This window comes from Rhynchophorus ferrugineus, unplaced genomic scaffold (assembly GCF_030347505.1).
Source record: "Rhynchophorus ferrugineus isolate W39M unplaced genomic scaffold, kcgeb_rfMv2 rfM6, whole genome shotgun sequence".
Lineage (NCBI taxonomy): Eukaryota > Metazoa > Arthropoda > Insecta > Coleoptera > Curculionidae > Rhynchophorus > Rhynchophorus ferrugineus.
In genome coordinates this window covers 8,555,001-8,571,366 of record NW_027472585.1, presented here as the reverse complement: position 1 = coordinate 8,571,366, position 16,366 = coordinate 8,555,001, and the positions used below count along the sequence as shown (strand labels likewise).

The following is a 16,366-nucleotide window of genomic DNA, read 5'->3' as shown; positions in this document are numbered from 1 at the left end:
CTGTACCATTTGAATTTAAAAATGTATTGTAAACATTAGATCTTGAACTTGTATACTGTATATAGCTCAACGAGTTACCTTCTCGTCTTTCATTGGATTGAAAATACACATATTATTTAATGATGCAGATTGATATATGAAAGCTTTAATATGCTGAATATTATAAGCCGTTGAGGAAATAAGATCATCCGTGACAGCTAACATGCGGATTGGCATGCGTAAAAGAAACAAAATCGACGTCGGCGTATCACCTCTTTACATTACTCCAGTTCAATTTTATAGATATAGGCGCATTTAGTTACGGTACTACCATCAGATACGTGATTACGGCATAGAAATATTTTGCGCCCGCTAGTTAATTGAAATATCGGCAACAATCTGCGTTGCTGCTTTGATTCAATTAATCGGCCCATCAAATATTTGTTGCCAATATCGTAAACCGTTGCGGACGTCCCGTAAAACCAAGTGTCGTCTCTCTAAGTCGGTCGATTGTTTAACCATCGATACCGTTAGATGAATATATCATTTCGCTAACTACACGGTACCTTATATAACATATTAGACTTACCGAACGGAAGGTTCTTCATGGTAGATTACGTGTAGTTGCCAAGTGAGGACGACGGAAATCTGTGTTTCGGTTGCTTCGGTTTAATAGCTCAAAGTTGCTCGATGTTTAGTTACATTATAGGTCTTGATGACAGCTTATTCGATATTAATTTTGAATAAATTGATTAATTGAAAATTATAATGTATTAATATATTAATTTACTTGAAAATATTATTTTATTTAACGGAAAGAAGAGGCGACTTGTTGAATGGCGGTACAAAGCGACACTAAGGGTAAAAACAGACCAACCCGTCTCACTCGTTCACTATTCAGGTAGTCGAATGCCTGGACCGTACTAAATAACCTTATAAATAAAAGAAGCGATCACACAGACCTACGTAGTCGTAAAATTATGTTTGTGTATCGCCTGTGTCTTCGTGCGCCAGCTTTGGAACATCTTCGAAATCATACTATTTCTTCTCAAATTTCCATGGTACGTATCATCTACGGAATGGTCTTCCAAATTTTGGTGGCTCCAGATACCAATAGTCTACGGCTAAGGAACTGAACTAATGCAATCTACCTACCAAATTCCAACAGGGTATATTAATTCACAACAACTTAGGCCCGCCTTTGGTTCCAAGCCACTTGGAATAGTTTATGCCTAGGGATCGTTGAGCACCTTCAATCCACGTTTTGTGACCTTCGATTCGTGCCATATATTTGCACGAACTCCATTTGACTACATCAGGATACGCTTCGAGTAACTGCGAATACAATGTCAGCCAATTTGGTTCTGGTTAATTGAGTGAATTCAAAAGGGAACAGCCTTATGATCTCTTCGAAATCCTACGTACTGCGCCAGTTATAATATATGAAAGGGTTTAGAAAACAAACACTTTGAATTTACTTATGAATATTTATTTAATTTATTTAACGGAAAGAAGAGGTGACTTGTTGAACGGTGATACAAAGCGACACTGAGGGTAGAAACAGACCAATCCGTCTCACTTGCTCACTATTCAGGTAGTCAAAGAAACAGTTGGCTGGTTTGTATTACGTAACATTTGTACATACACATACATAGTCAATAAAATATCTTTTATATCATATAATACTGTAGATTAGCTACGTTTAATATCTATACTCTCTTGTTCAATGTAAAGATTCCTATATTTTTTTCCTCAGCTTCGGCCTGGGTTTTCCTGTCTTCTGAAGTATTTTTCTGTTCCATTTATACCAAGTTCGTTAGGTCATCCTCCTCTCCGTAATTGCTTCTCATATTTTCTCTACCTGACTTGTATCATCCATGCGCTGTCATCCATGCGCTGTAAGTGTCCCCAGCAACTGAGTTGTCTCATTCCTATGTACTTTCACATTAGGTATTTTCTTATTTCTGTGCCTCTCATCCTGTCTATTTTTGTTAAACCCCTAGCTCTTCTGAGATCTGAGATCTTAGTTTTATATATCTATAACAACACTCACGTCTGTAAATTTCTTTGTACCCTTCCATTTTAGTCTTGCTTGACTTACTCTACTTGACTACTACTACTTAATTTACTTTCCCTAGCTTATAGCATATGCAATCCTGTGTTTTGGCTCTGATAATTGTTTATTATTATATCTATTTGGCTTAGCCCTGCTTGAGTTCTAAAGGTGTTTATTTTCTTATTGTCTGTTAATTACAGTATTGATGCTTGTCCTGTATACTTGGATTTTGGAGTTTGGGCATTATCCAGAAAGTGAATCGGCATAATATCTGTAGATTTTAAAAATTGTATTTAAAAATACACCTTTTCCTGGTCACTGGGGATTTCAAACCAAAACAAGTACGGAAAAATAGCAAAAATATAATCAAGCTTTAAATGCCAGTCCTTAACAACCTCATTACAACATTTTTCACGTGCCTGAACTTCATTCAGTGACTGCAGATGCATTTCTGAATGAAATGAATTAATTTAGGTGCTGGTTTTACTGTTGTAAAAGCCCATACAACTGTTCAAGATGAATTAGGTAATTTTTACTTGTTTCTGAGTTTGTATGCGAAGAAAAATAAAGGAATGGATCCCTATTAGCGTGAATTAATAACAAGCACTCTTTCTTTTCAATGCTTGTTTCAAACTCTTTAACCATCTGAATCTTAAATATCAATTTTTATATTTTTTGTTCAACAGAACCAATAGTAGAAGGGGCAATGTTTGAAGGATGAAGGATGCGATAAAACGGTTCATTCAAGTAACTTCATGTAGTTCTTTAACTAATTTTGCGAAACGACAACCAATGCACAATTAAAGAACACATTTAGGGACGCAGATTACAATTGTTTGGACATATCTGGTGAATGAAACGTGGACACATTCGTGGACGATCGTGCTAGTGTGAAAAAACGGCCTGCCTTGTTGCCATTTAGTTCAATAATCAGCAGAATGCTGGGAAAAAGGAAAATTGCATATTTTGATCCCAATTTCGTTTATTACTAAATTTATTGCTTGAAGTTTATGTTCATGAAAGAAGCAGAAGAAGACACATTCTTGTGCATATTACCCACATCTATGTTCTTATTTATGTCAGTTAATGCTATAAAAACGATTTGATATGAATAAAATATCATTAATAATTGAAACAACCGAAAATTATTGCGCCATAAGAACGTATATCGCAAGGTTATGTTTTTTCCGTGATTTTTATTTTTCATTGAGCTCGGTTCTTCCACACGCACCGCAGAAATATGTGAGCAAATTTACTCAGATACGTTCACGTAATATAAGTTTGATTTCTATCATAATATATATTTTTTATCAGCTTGGGAAAATCTCCATTGTTCAGTTTTGTAAAATATTACGACACTCGGCATGAACAAAACTGCGTAATGCGAATCTCACATTATTGTATAATTAATTACCGATATGGGAACTGAGACTATTATTGTGTATATTCCATGTAATTTCTAAATTAGTAATTATATAATTGTTGAATCACTTTTTAGGTAATATAGTTATTTTAATAGGTTTTTGCATTATTCTTCTTCTCCTATACGAATATTAGATTAAGCAGAACGATGTTTTCATGTTTCCTATTATACAATGAAATATATTTCAAAATCAAATAGAAATTCGTAGCATTATTCTCCATTATTTAGTTTAAATCTATATTGTGATATGTGATGTACTCTCTTTTGAGTGCTTAAGTACCCTTAAAATTAAATTATAGTAGAGAAAGTACACTTGCTGTACTGCTATCTTAGTCCAAAGTTATTTTGTTCATAGAGAGAAAAAATCTACAGTACTGCAGAAAAAAACACACAAGTTTGGGTTTATTAACAAGCATTCAACAATTGACCAGGTCCACAGAATAATAGATGTTATTCAAAAAGCCTACGAGAGTAAAAAAGTATGCTCAGCCATATGCTCAGAAGTAGCTCAAGCCTTCGATAAGGTTTATTATAAGGATAAGGGGATGTTTGAATTTCTGTTCGAACAGGAAACATTTGAGGAAATATCGGGAGTCGGTAAGGATTAGCCATTCCTTGAAAGATTTCATTTGGATGGTATTAATGTTGGGACGAAACAGTTTTTGTGTAAGAATGTACATACAACAGTGTCGCCAGCGTAGGTAGCACTTATTGCTTAACTTACTTTATATGTTGATAATGTTGTTATTTCAAACATTTGTAATTAAGTGCCGAATTGTATGTGCAAAATAATCCTCGTAGCAATTATTATATTTTGATATAGAATGTCTAAGTATGGTTAGCATAATGCAAAATTTCGCAATGAATAATATCATGACTTAACGTATTGGTTTATATTAAAGCTTTTATTTCAGTTATATTTACTCCTTATTTCTATGTTTCACAAATACGTTACATAACAATTACGCTATTTTTTAATGTAGGAATCTCTAGATATGTTAACTCTCATATTCGACTAACTACACAACGACTGCCAATCCAACGTTGACCTGTCCTCTTTTGATGATAAATAAGCTAATTCTAATTTCCTTGCTTTGTAATATTATGTAAATATTAAAAATGTCTTCACCGTTTTTGCACGTATACATAGTATGTAATAAGGAAGCTACTGTATTAGTTAATACAAAAGAATTTTTATAAAACAAAAAGCTAGTTGGGAAAGAAAGCTCTTTTCTCGCGAAGTTATAATGAATATTCTTGTGTGCATTATAGTTGGCTCTTTATTATTTAATTATGAGCCCGCACAGTGTTACCTTCTATTATTCCACCGTGTTAAATAAAGAGAATGGAGGGATATAACCTCTAATTAGGCATGTCTCTATGGGAGTGTGATCTAAACAACGGCTGATCTCGTAAGCAGATAATACACAAATGGAATTTTTGGGGCGTAGAATTAATTAAAAACATATTAGCCGAGCGTTATATTTCATTGGTAGCGATTTTTTTTCTACGTCTGTAGATATCCATTAAAGATAGGACAATATTTGGTTATGTTGCTAACGTGGTAATAAGCAGACGAATATTTTCAAAAGACTTTTTAATGAACTTGGGGATGAAATGCAGTAATATTAGTCCTAATAAATTACTAGTCATATAACGGACAATTATATTCAAAATATACTAAAAAATAGCATATTGTGCGAGTAATTTACGGACTTAGTATCTGCTGAAAGGATAATCATAAATCAGACTTCAGGAAAACAATTATACTCTATAATTATCTACTTTGAATGTACGGGAATACCTCCTTTCGAATAATTTTTTGAACACCCTTATTATGTAATATTAAGTTAAAAGCCGCGCAAAAACTAAAACAAATTTATCAAGAATAAAACACGAGAAGAAGCTAGATGGTATAGGAATAATAGAAGAATAAGTTAGATAAAAATAATAATTCAATGCCTGGTAGCAAAAAATTAAATAATTCTTCAGAAAACATTCGGAAGTTACCAGATATTACCTTTTTATTATGAGTTCTTCTGGTCCATGCCATATAACATGCCCTCTCTACGAAACTGAGCCGCAAATGCCTGAGGGAAAGGTTCTTTTCAAGATTAAATTCTAAATTAAATGAGTGAGATGGGAGAAACAGCAACTAAGGGGAACTAATAATTCATGCTAAGTTTGAGTTCTCAAGAAACTATCACAATTCATCAATTCACACTCACAATCCTTATATTTTACTTTTTTGGGCTTATAGGTAAATTCTTGTAACTACTTTTTTAATAATTGGGTGGATATATACATAATAATAGGTGACAAAACTTTACTTACTCTTAAAACTCCTACCCAATATGAGTGGAAAATGTTAGATGGGGATTTATGTTAAAAATCTATATGAAACTTTGTAGAAGAGACTGTGATTAAATTATGAGAATAGGAAATGAGAATAAATATTTAAAATAGTATCGATTCTTTTACGATGGTTTAATTAATTTGTTTTGTCTCACTTTCGAGCAGCAATCTTATAGTTTACCTATAGGTTCCACGTAAAGAACCTATAAGTAACTAATATGTTAGATATCTTTTTATAAAGCTAGCTAAAAATTGTTGTTGACACGTTCGCTGCCAATAACGCGCTAGCGCATATTGTGTAGCTTTCATTGGACGCCAATTACGCTCCAGCGCGTTATGTGTGCGGTGGTCTTTCTAAGCTTTGTATTTAGTTTCTCATTAGCAGTGTGCCCATACAGTTGTATCGGAAGACTATAGTTGTATCTGAAGACTATAGTTGAATCATTTACGTGCTTGGTTTCGATTTTTTACTTTTTGATTCATATGTATTACATAATTGCATATAATTGGATATGAAACGAGCCCTAACATTATAACAAATATTCAAGCAATCGTATTCCCATTTACGACTTTCGTTTGTCCGTCATAAAAAGGTTACTAAAGGCTTCGGCCAAACCTACTTCCACAGCGGTTATCAGCAAAAATGTTTTGAAAATAGGAGATGAGAAGAAAGCAAGATAGGTAATAAGAAAGCAATCTAAAAATTGTTATTTACAATAAAAAAGAAAACACACATATAAAAAGGAATTTCACGTGTTAATAAAATATTGCTTTTTGAAGGAAAAAAATACAGTTGAAGCAAAAACTTGGCTTGATGTCGAGTTTCCGGATACTGCCTCAGGAAAATCAACCATCAAGGATTGGTATGCTAAGACGTGAACTCAGTGGAAGCCCAAAAGAAAGTTAAAGCTAAAGTTAAAGTTAAAACTCTGCGCAAGGTGGCTCACTCTTGACCAAAAACAACGACGAGTTGATGATTCGGAGAGTTTTTACACTCTGACACGACTCTGCACACGATGAACCCGCTCCAAAGCGTGGGAAAACACAACAATCGACTGACAAGTTTAGGGCCTCTGTATTTTGGGATGCGCATGGAATAATTTTCATTGACTACTTTGAAAAAGGAAGGACCATCAACAGCGACTAATACGTAGCGTTATTGGATCGTTTGAAGGACTAAATCGCCGAAACTGAGGCCTATTTTGAAACAAAGGACAAATCGCACTACAAAAATGGTATCGAAAAGTTTTAGGGTCGCTGTAATCAGTGTATCACCCTTGAAGGGACTTATGTTGAATAGAAAAAACTAATTTTGCCAAAAAAAATTGTTTTACTATGGTAGGCCGCGGACTTTTCAATTGACCTGTTGAGTATTTGATCCCAGATCGCCAGTGAACGTGTTAAGAGTAGAAATTAAAAATCTGCATTGTGCTAAAGTTTTGCCGCGGAGTGTAGTAATGTTTTTTCCTCCTCCTTACCAGTAGACCCTCTTTAGTGATGTTTAATAATGATAAACAATAATAAAGAAATATGCGATTTCTTATTGTTCGTTTTATCGTCGGATATTAACGAATGCATCAGTGATAATTGAGTTGTAACACGGCCGACTTTACAAGAAACCAGCCGTATAATTAAATGAAAATATTTAAAGTTTTGCTGATACATTTCTTTGTGTTCGGACGCTCGGCCGTGATAGCAATAACGAGATTTATTACCGACACTGAATTATCATACAAATGGGGGTTCATTTTTGCGTAATCATCATCGATTAATGGCGAATATGGGCGAGAGAGCGAGCACGAAATTGGGTTTTTGCTTTTGTTTTTAATTCTATAACAGATTTATAGGTTTAGGTCGGTGGTTCGATTCAAGGACAGATCGCCGGTATGATATCGGCCCATTCGTTATCACCGACGGCGTGAGGTTGTGACACGTTCTACATAAATGAATTTATCTTCGTGCTAGTGTGAGAAAACGAGCTGCCGCGTTGCCATTTAGTTCATTAATCAGGAGAATGCTGGAAAAACGAAAATTCAATGTATATTTTGATCACATTCTTCTATTTTTACGTAAAATTTTGTTATATGCAGTGCAGGTACTGACATAATCAAGAATAATCATAATCGTCATTTTAAAAAATATAAAATCATGCTATTTACCGGCTTGGAGAGCAGTGTGCAGAAAAAATGGAAAATGGAATATATAAATAAAAATAAAAACACAACGATTTATTTGATGTTTTGTAAATTCATGCGATGAAATAATTAAAATATACCAAGAATATAAATATTATATATGCCCTTTTTTATTTAGCCCTATTTTAATATTTTGGTTAGTTCATAGTATCAATGACTACATTTTAGATCATCTAGCATATAGATGGATGAAAATGAAACAGAGACGATAAAATATTAGACACAAAGATCTTAAAACGTACTTTTTAATTCCTATTATATTTTAAACAAATTACAAAGAGACGATGATGAAAGATGTTATTATGGCTATCTACGAATGTGAAAAAGTTATATATTTAATATAATATTATTTATTTTACATTTTGTTTCAACACTTCATTCAATAAATCCTGGGCCTTGTTCAGCAAACAACTTTTATTCGATATTTGATATAAATATTCAATATCTTCAATCCAGCGCTTCTTCCAGCTTTTTGGAAATCTTTTCTTGAAGGATTTGTCGTTATTTTAAAAATACTTTTAATTTTAGCAATCACGTTTTCATTTCATCCAAACATCGTCCCTTGGAGCTTTTTTGAGGTATGTGATTACTGGAGACCGGCCACTGTGAATGACATCAAAAACAATCAATTTGTATTCATTGTTTTGAAAATAACAAATATGTTCCACTGAAACTGCCAATATTTTATTTAGTTCTTTTCTAATTTTTATTTTATAAATTAATCGTTGCTATATTAGTTTGATCATATTTTGTATCACTAATAAGTTTTTTTCGTTGACCAAATGAACACAACATCAGTTAAATAACCGAAAAAGATATCCTAAGATTGAATACTTATAACATGATCTTCAAGTATTAGCAGTTCCACATTATTAAGTATCAACATTATATTTTATTATATTCTTTCAATACTATTTTATATTATAATTTTTCTGTACAAGTTTTCAGATAATATTTGCGGAAATCATTTATTACACTTTTAATTTGCGGAAATTTAATTTTTACATCAATATACATTTATTATATTTTCCTGGAAATGCTTAAAAGGAAATTTTGAAACAACCCACGTATTATACAAGCACACAGATATATGAGAAGATATATTCAAGTGCAAATAATATAGAATGACTTCTAATTAAGCGTTTAAAATGACATTGTGGGAATTGTTCCGCTTGGCCGTAATACAAATAATATAACTGTTTTTCTTCTGTTTTAGGTAAGAATTTCAAATCTGTCTAGTCCGATGACCGTTAAGGTAAGTAGAGTGTGCATGTTCGCATCAAACAGTCGTCGTATTATCTCGAGCTTAAGTAATATAAAATATATTGCAAATCCTATTGTCCGATGTGGCAACAGGCCTGCTCTTCCATCGTTTGCCGTTCGATTCGTGAGGAATAAATATCGTGTTATTATTAAATACTGAAGCGCCATCAGTGCAGAACTAATTTTGAATAAATATTTATTAAACAGATGGTGAGAGCCGCAGGTGTTCGCTGATTGATATTGTTTTTACTCAAGCTTTTAACGCTAATCACAATCAAAGACTATATTACTTGTGTGTAATGGATGGAGTAACAATGTAGATGTAATATATATTTAAATAAAAAAATATTCCAATTTAATGATACATATATATTTGCACATTGTTATTTTATAACACCGATTTCTGCGCGATGCTGCTCAGTTAAGTGTTTAACAATTATCTTGAATAGCATTCCCGTGTAATTTGCACTCATTTTATAAGAATTTTCTTGTTCAGTGTTTGTTTATTTTTCGAAATACGTACAAGTGAAAGCTAGAATACGAGAACATTATGAGTAATTAGAGATTTTTAGTATAATTGCTATATTTCGTATTTCTTAAGGAAGTTCTTATTTTCTTTGCAGGAAGTTATTTATAATAAATTAAATAGGAAAACAAGCTATTATTCTAAAACGCGAATAATGTAATAATTATTATTAAAGATGACACCGTTTTATCTTGTTCCGGTTTCAATATTCCTATCATATAAACGATAAATAAAAGAAATAAGTTATTGAAAATAAATGTCGAGAAAAATCATGGCCAATATTAAATGAATATACATTATAATTGAATATAATATATATATATATATATATATATATATATATATATATATATACATATATATATATATATATATATATATATATATATATATATACATACAATATATACATATATATATATATATATATATATATATATATATATATATATATATATATACATATATATATATATATATATATATATATATATATATATATATGTATATATATTTTTTCCAAATTTCATATTGCAAAACTAAACCAAGAGAATATGGGGTTGCAGCGTTGATTTTTTTATGAAAAGTCGAAATTTCGTCACAGGAAGCCTGACCTAAACCATGATTAATAGTTTTTGTTGAAGATTTGACCCAGCGGAAGAATGTTTACTTAGTTTTTTTTGTAATCTGTAGAGATGTGCTACCAAGACTAATATTAATTATGTAGAGAATTCAGTATTCAATGTTTGATATATGTCTTGGTAAATCTGAAAAAAATTTAACGATATTCTAAAAAAGTCTGATCACTCCCCAATTTCTTAAATTTAAGATGTAATAGAAAGAAATTTTATAAAAATATCACTAATCATTTAAATATTAATTGAGCAATATAATGACTATTTCTCAATCATACCATACGAAGGAAATTCCTGAAGATCTTAGAATAGCATAATTTTGAAGAAACATAATGTAGATTTACAGAAGATTTACTTCATACTCATTAGTCAACAAGAGAGATTTATATATAAACTACAGCAAGGCAAAGGATCAACATTAGTACAACAGACAATGACCTGTGAAATAACTTCGACATCTTGCAAGAGGAATATTTTATATAAAACTTCTATCTATTAGATCCCAAATGTATTCTTCCACCACCGTTACACCTGAAGTTGGGCTTAATGACACAATGTCAGGCATGAAAAATATTTGTCTAAAAATATCGATTGCTTTGAATGTTTTCATAGAAAATAATTATCGTAGGGCCTGGTATTCGTAAATTGACATTAAATCATTGAAACGATTAATCGAAAGGAAAAGGACTCTTAAATATCACTCAAATTTGAGACTAAGTTTTTGGCGTTGGTAAAGATCAAAAGACTATTAAGTATAAAAGAGATGGAGAAATAATACCAAGAACTAGATATCTACTCGATAACTGATTACTGTTGGTTACTTAACAGAAAAACAACAAAGCGACAATATCCTTAAGATGTACCTTATGCAAGTTTTCTTTGGAAGGAGCGCTATATGGGTACCAGAAAAAATGGCAGTGTTACTGATAGTAACATCAGTGTTCTTCTAGATATATCATTGGTTTAAGTTATTGTAAAAGCAAAATATTTTTGAGAATTGGAGAGATTTGCAATATATAGATTGATGCTATGCTATCAGTCGTGTTGATCTTTACGTTACTTTACTTCTTATTACTTTACTGCAACATATCTTTTCTCTTTCACCAACAAAACAAAAAAGTCATCGATTATTGTTTACTATCATTATTCTAAGGAAAAACGAGATGTCCTAGCCGACTCTTATATTTTCCAGATATCAATTTCCATTTTCGCTTGTTTCACTATTATTTTCATGAAAATAACTAAATTTGTAACAAATTAATAAAAAAACACTGAAAGTATATCCATAGTGGTTATAAAATGAGCTAACAAAAAGTTTCAGGCTTTTATCTTAATTATTACTCATCTTCACGCTTTGTATTATTGTCTATTGTTGATTTACTCAAACTCGTACAGAAAAACGATCGTATTATCCATTGTTTTGCTATAATCGGCGTTTTAGCTAAAGACACTTCTCCGATTGCAATAAATTTACGAGATAAAATGTAATCTTTCCGCGAAAAACTTACGTATCCCCAGACCGCAACTCCCATCTCCGATAAAAACTGGCCGTAAACAACGGAATACCGCAAGAACGCGAAGTTAATCTAGCGAAAGGAGAAAAAAAGGAAAGAGGAACCTTACTCAACTCGAGAATGTGTGAGAAATACGATGCCGGAAAAAATATTTTGTTATATAGGCGGATGACGAACCTGAAGAGGATTGTTCAGGTAGAACTGCCAACAGACAGCAAGTCAAGTGATTCGATAGACCGGTCAATATAAAGGAAACGTTCGGTTTTCAGTAAACTGTGAAGGGGCATGGCATATTACCGTGTTTTTGTTTGTACATTATACAATAGTACAGTGTTGATCTAAAGGGGACGGTGACATACATAAAGTGTATATACAAAATAATAAATTAATAACACAAACAGACAGACAAGACACATCAGCACCCGTGGTAATGGGCGAAGTGGATATAGCGAAGTGGTAATGGGTATTGGTCAGTAACCTTAAACTTAGCAGAGGCTAGATTCTATGGAGAAAATCTATTTTTTGTAGAAATAAGAGTCTGTCTGTATTTTCTCCTGTTACGGCATTTCTGAAAGTTTCCAACCATTACTTAGTTCTAATTTGGGTGAGCTGCGGACAGTCGTTCAATACGTGTAGACTGAAATAGGGGCGTGGTGACAAAACTCACAGTGAGCAGGCGGGCAAAAAGTCATCAAGTGACCGTGCGAGAAAGAACAGCAGCCCAATCTCAGTCGATTCAGAGCTACGGCATCGTAACGAAGGGAAGGAATGCGAAGAGATGAGAAAAAATCAGCTTTAAACCCAAAGAGCCTCTTGTGGTTATGGCTTCCTGGGCCTAACGACGTTCTACCTCGTTATTTGTGAAAAGAAAAATGAATGGGATAAGGTCGGTATGGACACAAACATCTTTGATGGGGAAGGGAGATGAGGCTGCCGATTTAGCCGATTTATATGCTTACAGCCAGGGTAAGAGTGGAGAAGTTCACAGAACTTGGACCGAATAAGGTATAGACAATGTTCTCTTTTATAAAATTGACATAAATATGTGTTTATGAAAGGGGCAGTGACGGTCCAAGGGGGAAAATTGGGGTAGTGGACCTTGTCCCTGTCCGGCGATGCAAGCCAATTCCAGACCTTGACAGCATCTATTTGTTAATTTAAATTACATTTTTCATATTATTTGTCAGTTCATCTGGTTATGTTTATTATTTGTTAATTCTATGGGTATATTTTTACATACTTGTTAATTTATTATATATGGTCGTAAAAATTTAATGGAATTAAAAAAAAACAATAAAACACTGGCCTTTTATTGGTAACCCAAAAAAGGAACAAATTATAGAAAAGACAAATTGAGTTTATGATTATATATTAATTCCAGTATCTGTTAGTTTACCATACATTAACATATTCTAGATGAAAATATATAATGGCAAATAATGTCAAATATAACTGGTTATCTTACCCTGTTTGTCAGAATATGTTAAATTTATTTTCACGTAATTATAATGTAATATTTCATATAATATATAATATTCATGTAATTTTTTCTAGTGGTTAAAAAAATATGTGTAAATATGCACATTTGGTAAAAATATGTAAGTGATAGATGTAGACAATATGCTACATGTTTGGAATACGTAAAGTACAAAATTCAACTAGATGAAAATTATAAAGTTACAAAAAATCCAAACATTACAAGGTTCAATAAGCACATAGGTGGTGTGAAAAAACCAACTGCAGAATAAATGCTATAGTGATGTTACTTGAAAATTTAAGAAAGAAAAAGTAACATGAAAAACCATATTTGACTTCAATTTTGTTTTTCAACCTTCAATTTCATTAATTGTCCTAAAATATTAATACTGTAGTCGCATTGTGATGAATTGTTTATTAAAGAGAAACAATATTCATAGCTAAAATTTACTTCTCAACAAAGCACCAGCTAGTCATTGCTACAGTAAACAAGATATTAGAAGACAATTTAATTATGTCATGACAATATACATTCCAGATTGAGAACTGAGTCTATTCTATTGATATGATTGAATTATTATATTGATTTTATTAATAACGTGGTTCTAGTCGTCATAAGATGCAAACAATTATAACGCAATGTATAAAACGCTGCCTTGAGAATTATGTTATAAAAGAAAAACAATTGTTAAATAGTCTTTATCAGCATATTACTATCAACATAGTAAACAAAATATTTCTGCAGAAAAAATAAATAAATAAAAATTGTTATCAAAAACCAATTATAATAAAAATACAATGATATGAAATTTCATTTCGTGTTCAAGAAATATTTCGAACATTTATTAAAAATTCTTTAGTTCTTATTACACGAACAGAATCATATCAACTAATCAATCACGTTATTTCGATATATTTACTTTAAGTTTTATTGGGTTAAAACTAAATGTCATTAAATAGTATGTTTGGTAAATGTGCCACGCCATAATATATACTTTTAAAAATTTTATGGCTTTTTGTAACTATTCACACATTACTCATAAGTCTTGAACCTAACTGACAAAAATAAATTTTGGGCAAAATTAAACTTTATTGAAGATAATTTGTCGTAGAACAATTTTTGTTCTAATATGGAAAGAGGTTCGGACAATGTTTTCATTCACTTAGACATGGTGTTCTGAAAATAACAACCAGTTTAGCTTTTGAAATAAACGCTAGATCAATTAATATCAAAAGTTGTACTTGTACTTTTTAGACTAGAATAAATATTGTATAATTTGTTTTTTTTAATTATATTTTAAAGTCTCCTTTTACCAACTTGAAGTTTGTCTGGACTGGACCTACAGTTTAACATGGGCTCCAAACCACAGTCCTCAGTATTAAGCCTACCGAATGGCGAGTGACCAACATAGAAATTATCCCAGAAGACATCCAGTCTTACCGAGCCTGGTTACTGGCGTGACTCGGATCATTTTCCTTGTCGAATTTTAGACTCTTGCCTAGAACAATCACAAATATTAAACAATCACAAACATACATTCGCGACCACGCCCAAGCGAGATTCGAACTCGCGTCAATCGCAACAGTAGGTGGACCGTCGTGTCGCCCATACCGCTGCGCCAACCAAGCCGGTCGGAAACCAATTTTATACATATATCTATAAGTGTAATTATATAATAAGTGATAAAAGTTATGTTAAGTTGCAACAAAAGAAATATAAAAAATGAACTGAAATTCCACCGCTGTATTTCAATGCCTTACAACATTGGTAAGCGATTATTTTTTGTGTCAGTGAAATTATTGATGACAGTGACAGCGACACTTTATATGGGAAAACAAAATTGTTGTTTTTACTCTTTTCCTCGCAATTATTCTGTTCTCGCCATATAAACTTTCTCTAGAATTCCACAAACATTTCAAGATATATAAAATATAATCCTTTATTTTATTTTATAAATAAATACTACAGCTGGAAATGAATAAATTAAATTTCAATCCACTATAATATGGACCAGTTCATGGTTAACGTTACTAATTGTAGATATTCTCGGTCCATATTAAAGCAGTATTCTTACAGCTCTTAAGAATAGGATCAAACTTCTATTCGTCTGGACTACAGCGCGACAGCAGGTTCCGTGTTTTTTAGGCTCGTCTCCGAGCCGGCTGACCTGAATTGTTGACCGTCGCATTACCGAAGCCCAATTATTAAATAGCCCAGATTTTTTTCATATGACGTCTGGTCGGATATGAAGCGGTTTTCGGATTTTTTTCGAGGCCGACAGGCCTAGGAGGACATGAAAAACGGACAATAAAAATGATTTAATACAGGCGAATCTTTATTCCAGAAAAAAAACAACACTGAAACGGAATATCAGATGAAATGTATGTTTTTTTAACGGTACACTGTTGGTATTGCTATTAACTAGCGATAAATTTATAATTCAATAAGGATAAAGTTGGCAGTAAATCAAATGAACGAAGCAAAGAAGGGTTACAATTAACGTTAGACACAGTTGCAAAAAAGTTTACATCGATTCTGTCATAAAATATTGCCAATAAACTTATAGAGTTAATGTTCTATAAAGCTACAATAAACAATAAAACTACAGACAGAAAATCCACACTGAAATGTTGTTTTAAAAAGTATATAAATATAATTGGTACTAACTAATAACGTCACTATAATAGCTCCAATAAAGTTCCCATAACTATAAACCAAAAACAATACAAAACTATGAAAATCAACAATAAAGCATTAAATTAAAAAATAAGAGAGATAATTGAGTTCTTAAAAAATAATAAAAGGTATATAATAAACCAACAAAATAACCAAAAAAGGACTATGAATCAAGAATTTAAAAAAATAAGATTTTTAAAAATAAAAATTATTTTTCTATATCATATTATATTATAATAAGTTTTATATAAAAGCTAAGCTATTTTA

General features: G+C 31.9%; 1 protein-coding gene across 5 annotated transcripts in view; it reads left to right on the top strand.

Annotated features, from left to right (window-relative positions):
• LOC143198622 (uncharacterized) overlaps nucleotides 1-16,366 on the top strand; it is a 178,913-nt gene that overhangs the window by 92,285 nt on the left and 70,262 nt on the right. For 2 of the 5 annotated variants that reach the window (XM_076407962.1, XM_076407959.1), the window contains exon 1: nucleotides 9,237-9,263. The exons of the other annotated variants lie outside the window; for them this stretch is intronic. In XM_076407962.1, the coding sequence (XP_076264077.1) occupies nucleotides 9,252-9,263 (12 nt within the window). In that variant the 5' untranslated portion in view covers nucleotides 9,237-9,251. Of the gene's footprint in view, nucleotides 1-9,236; nucleotides 9,264-16,366 lie in introns of those variants that run through there. 5 annotated transcript variants of the gene reach the window in all.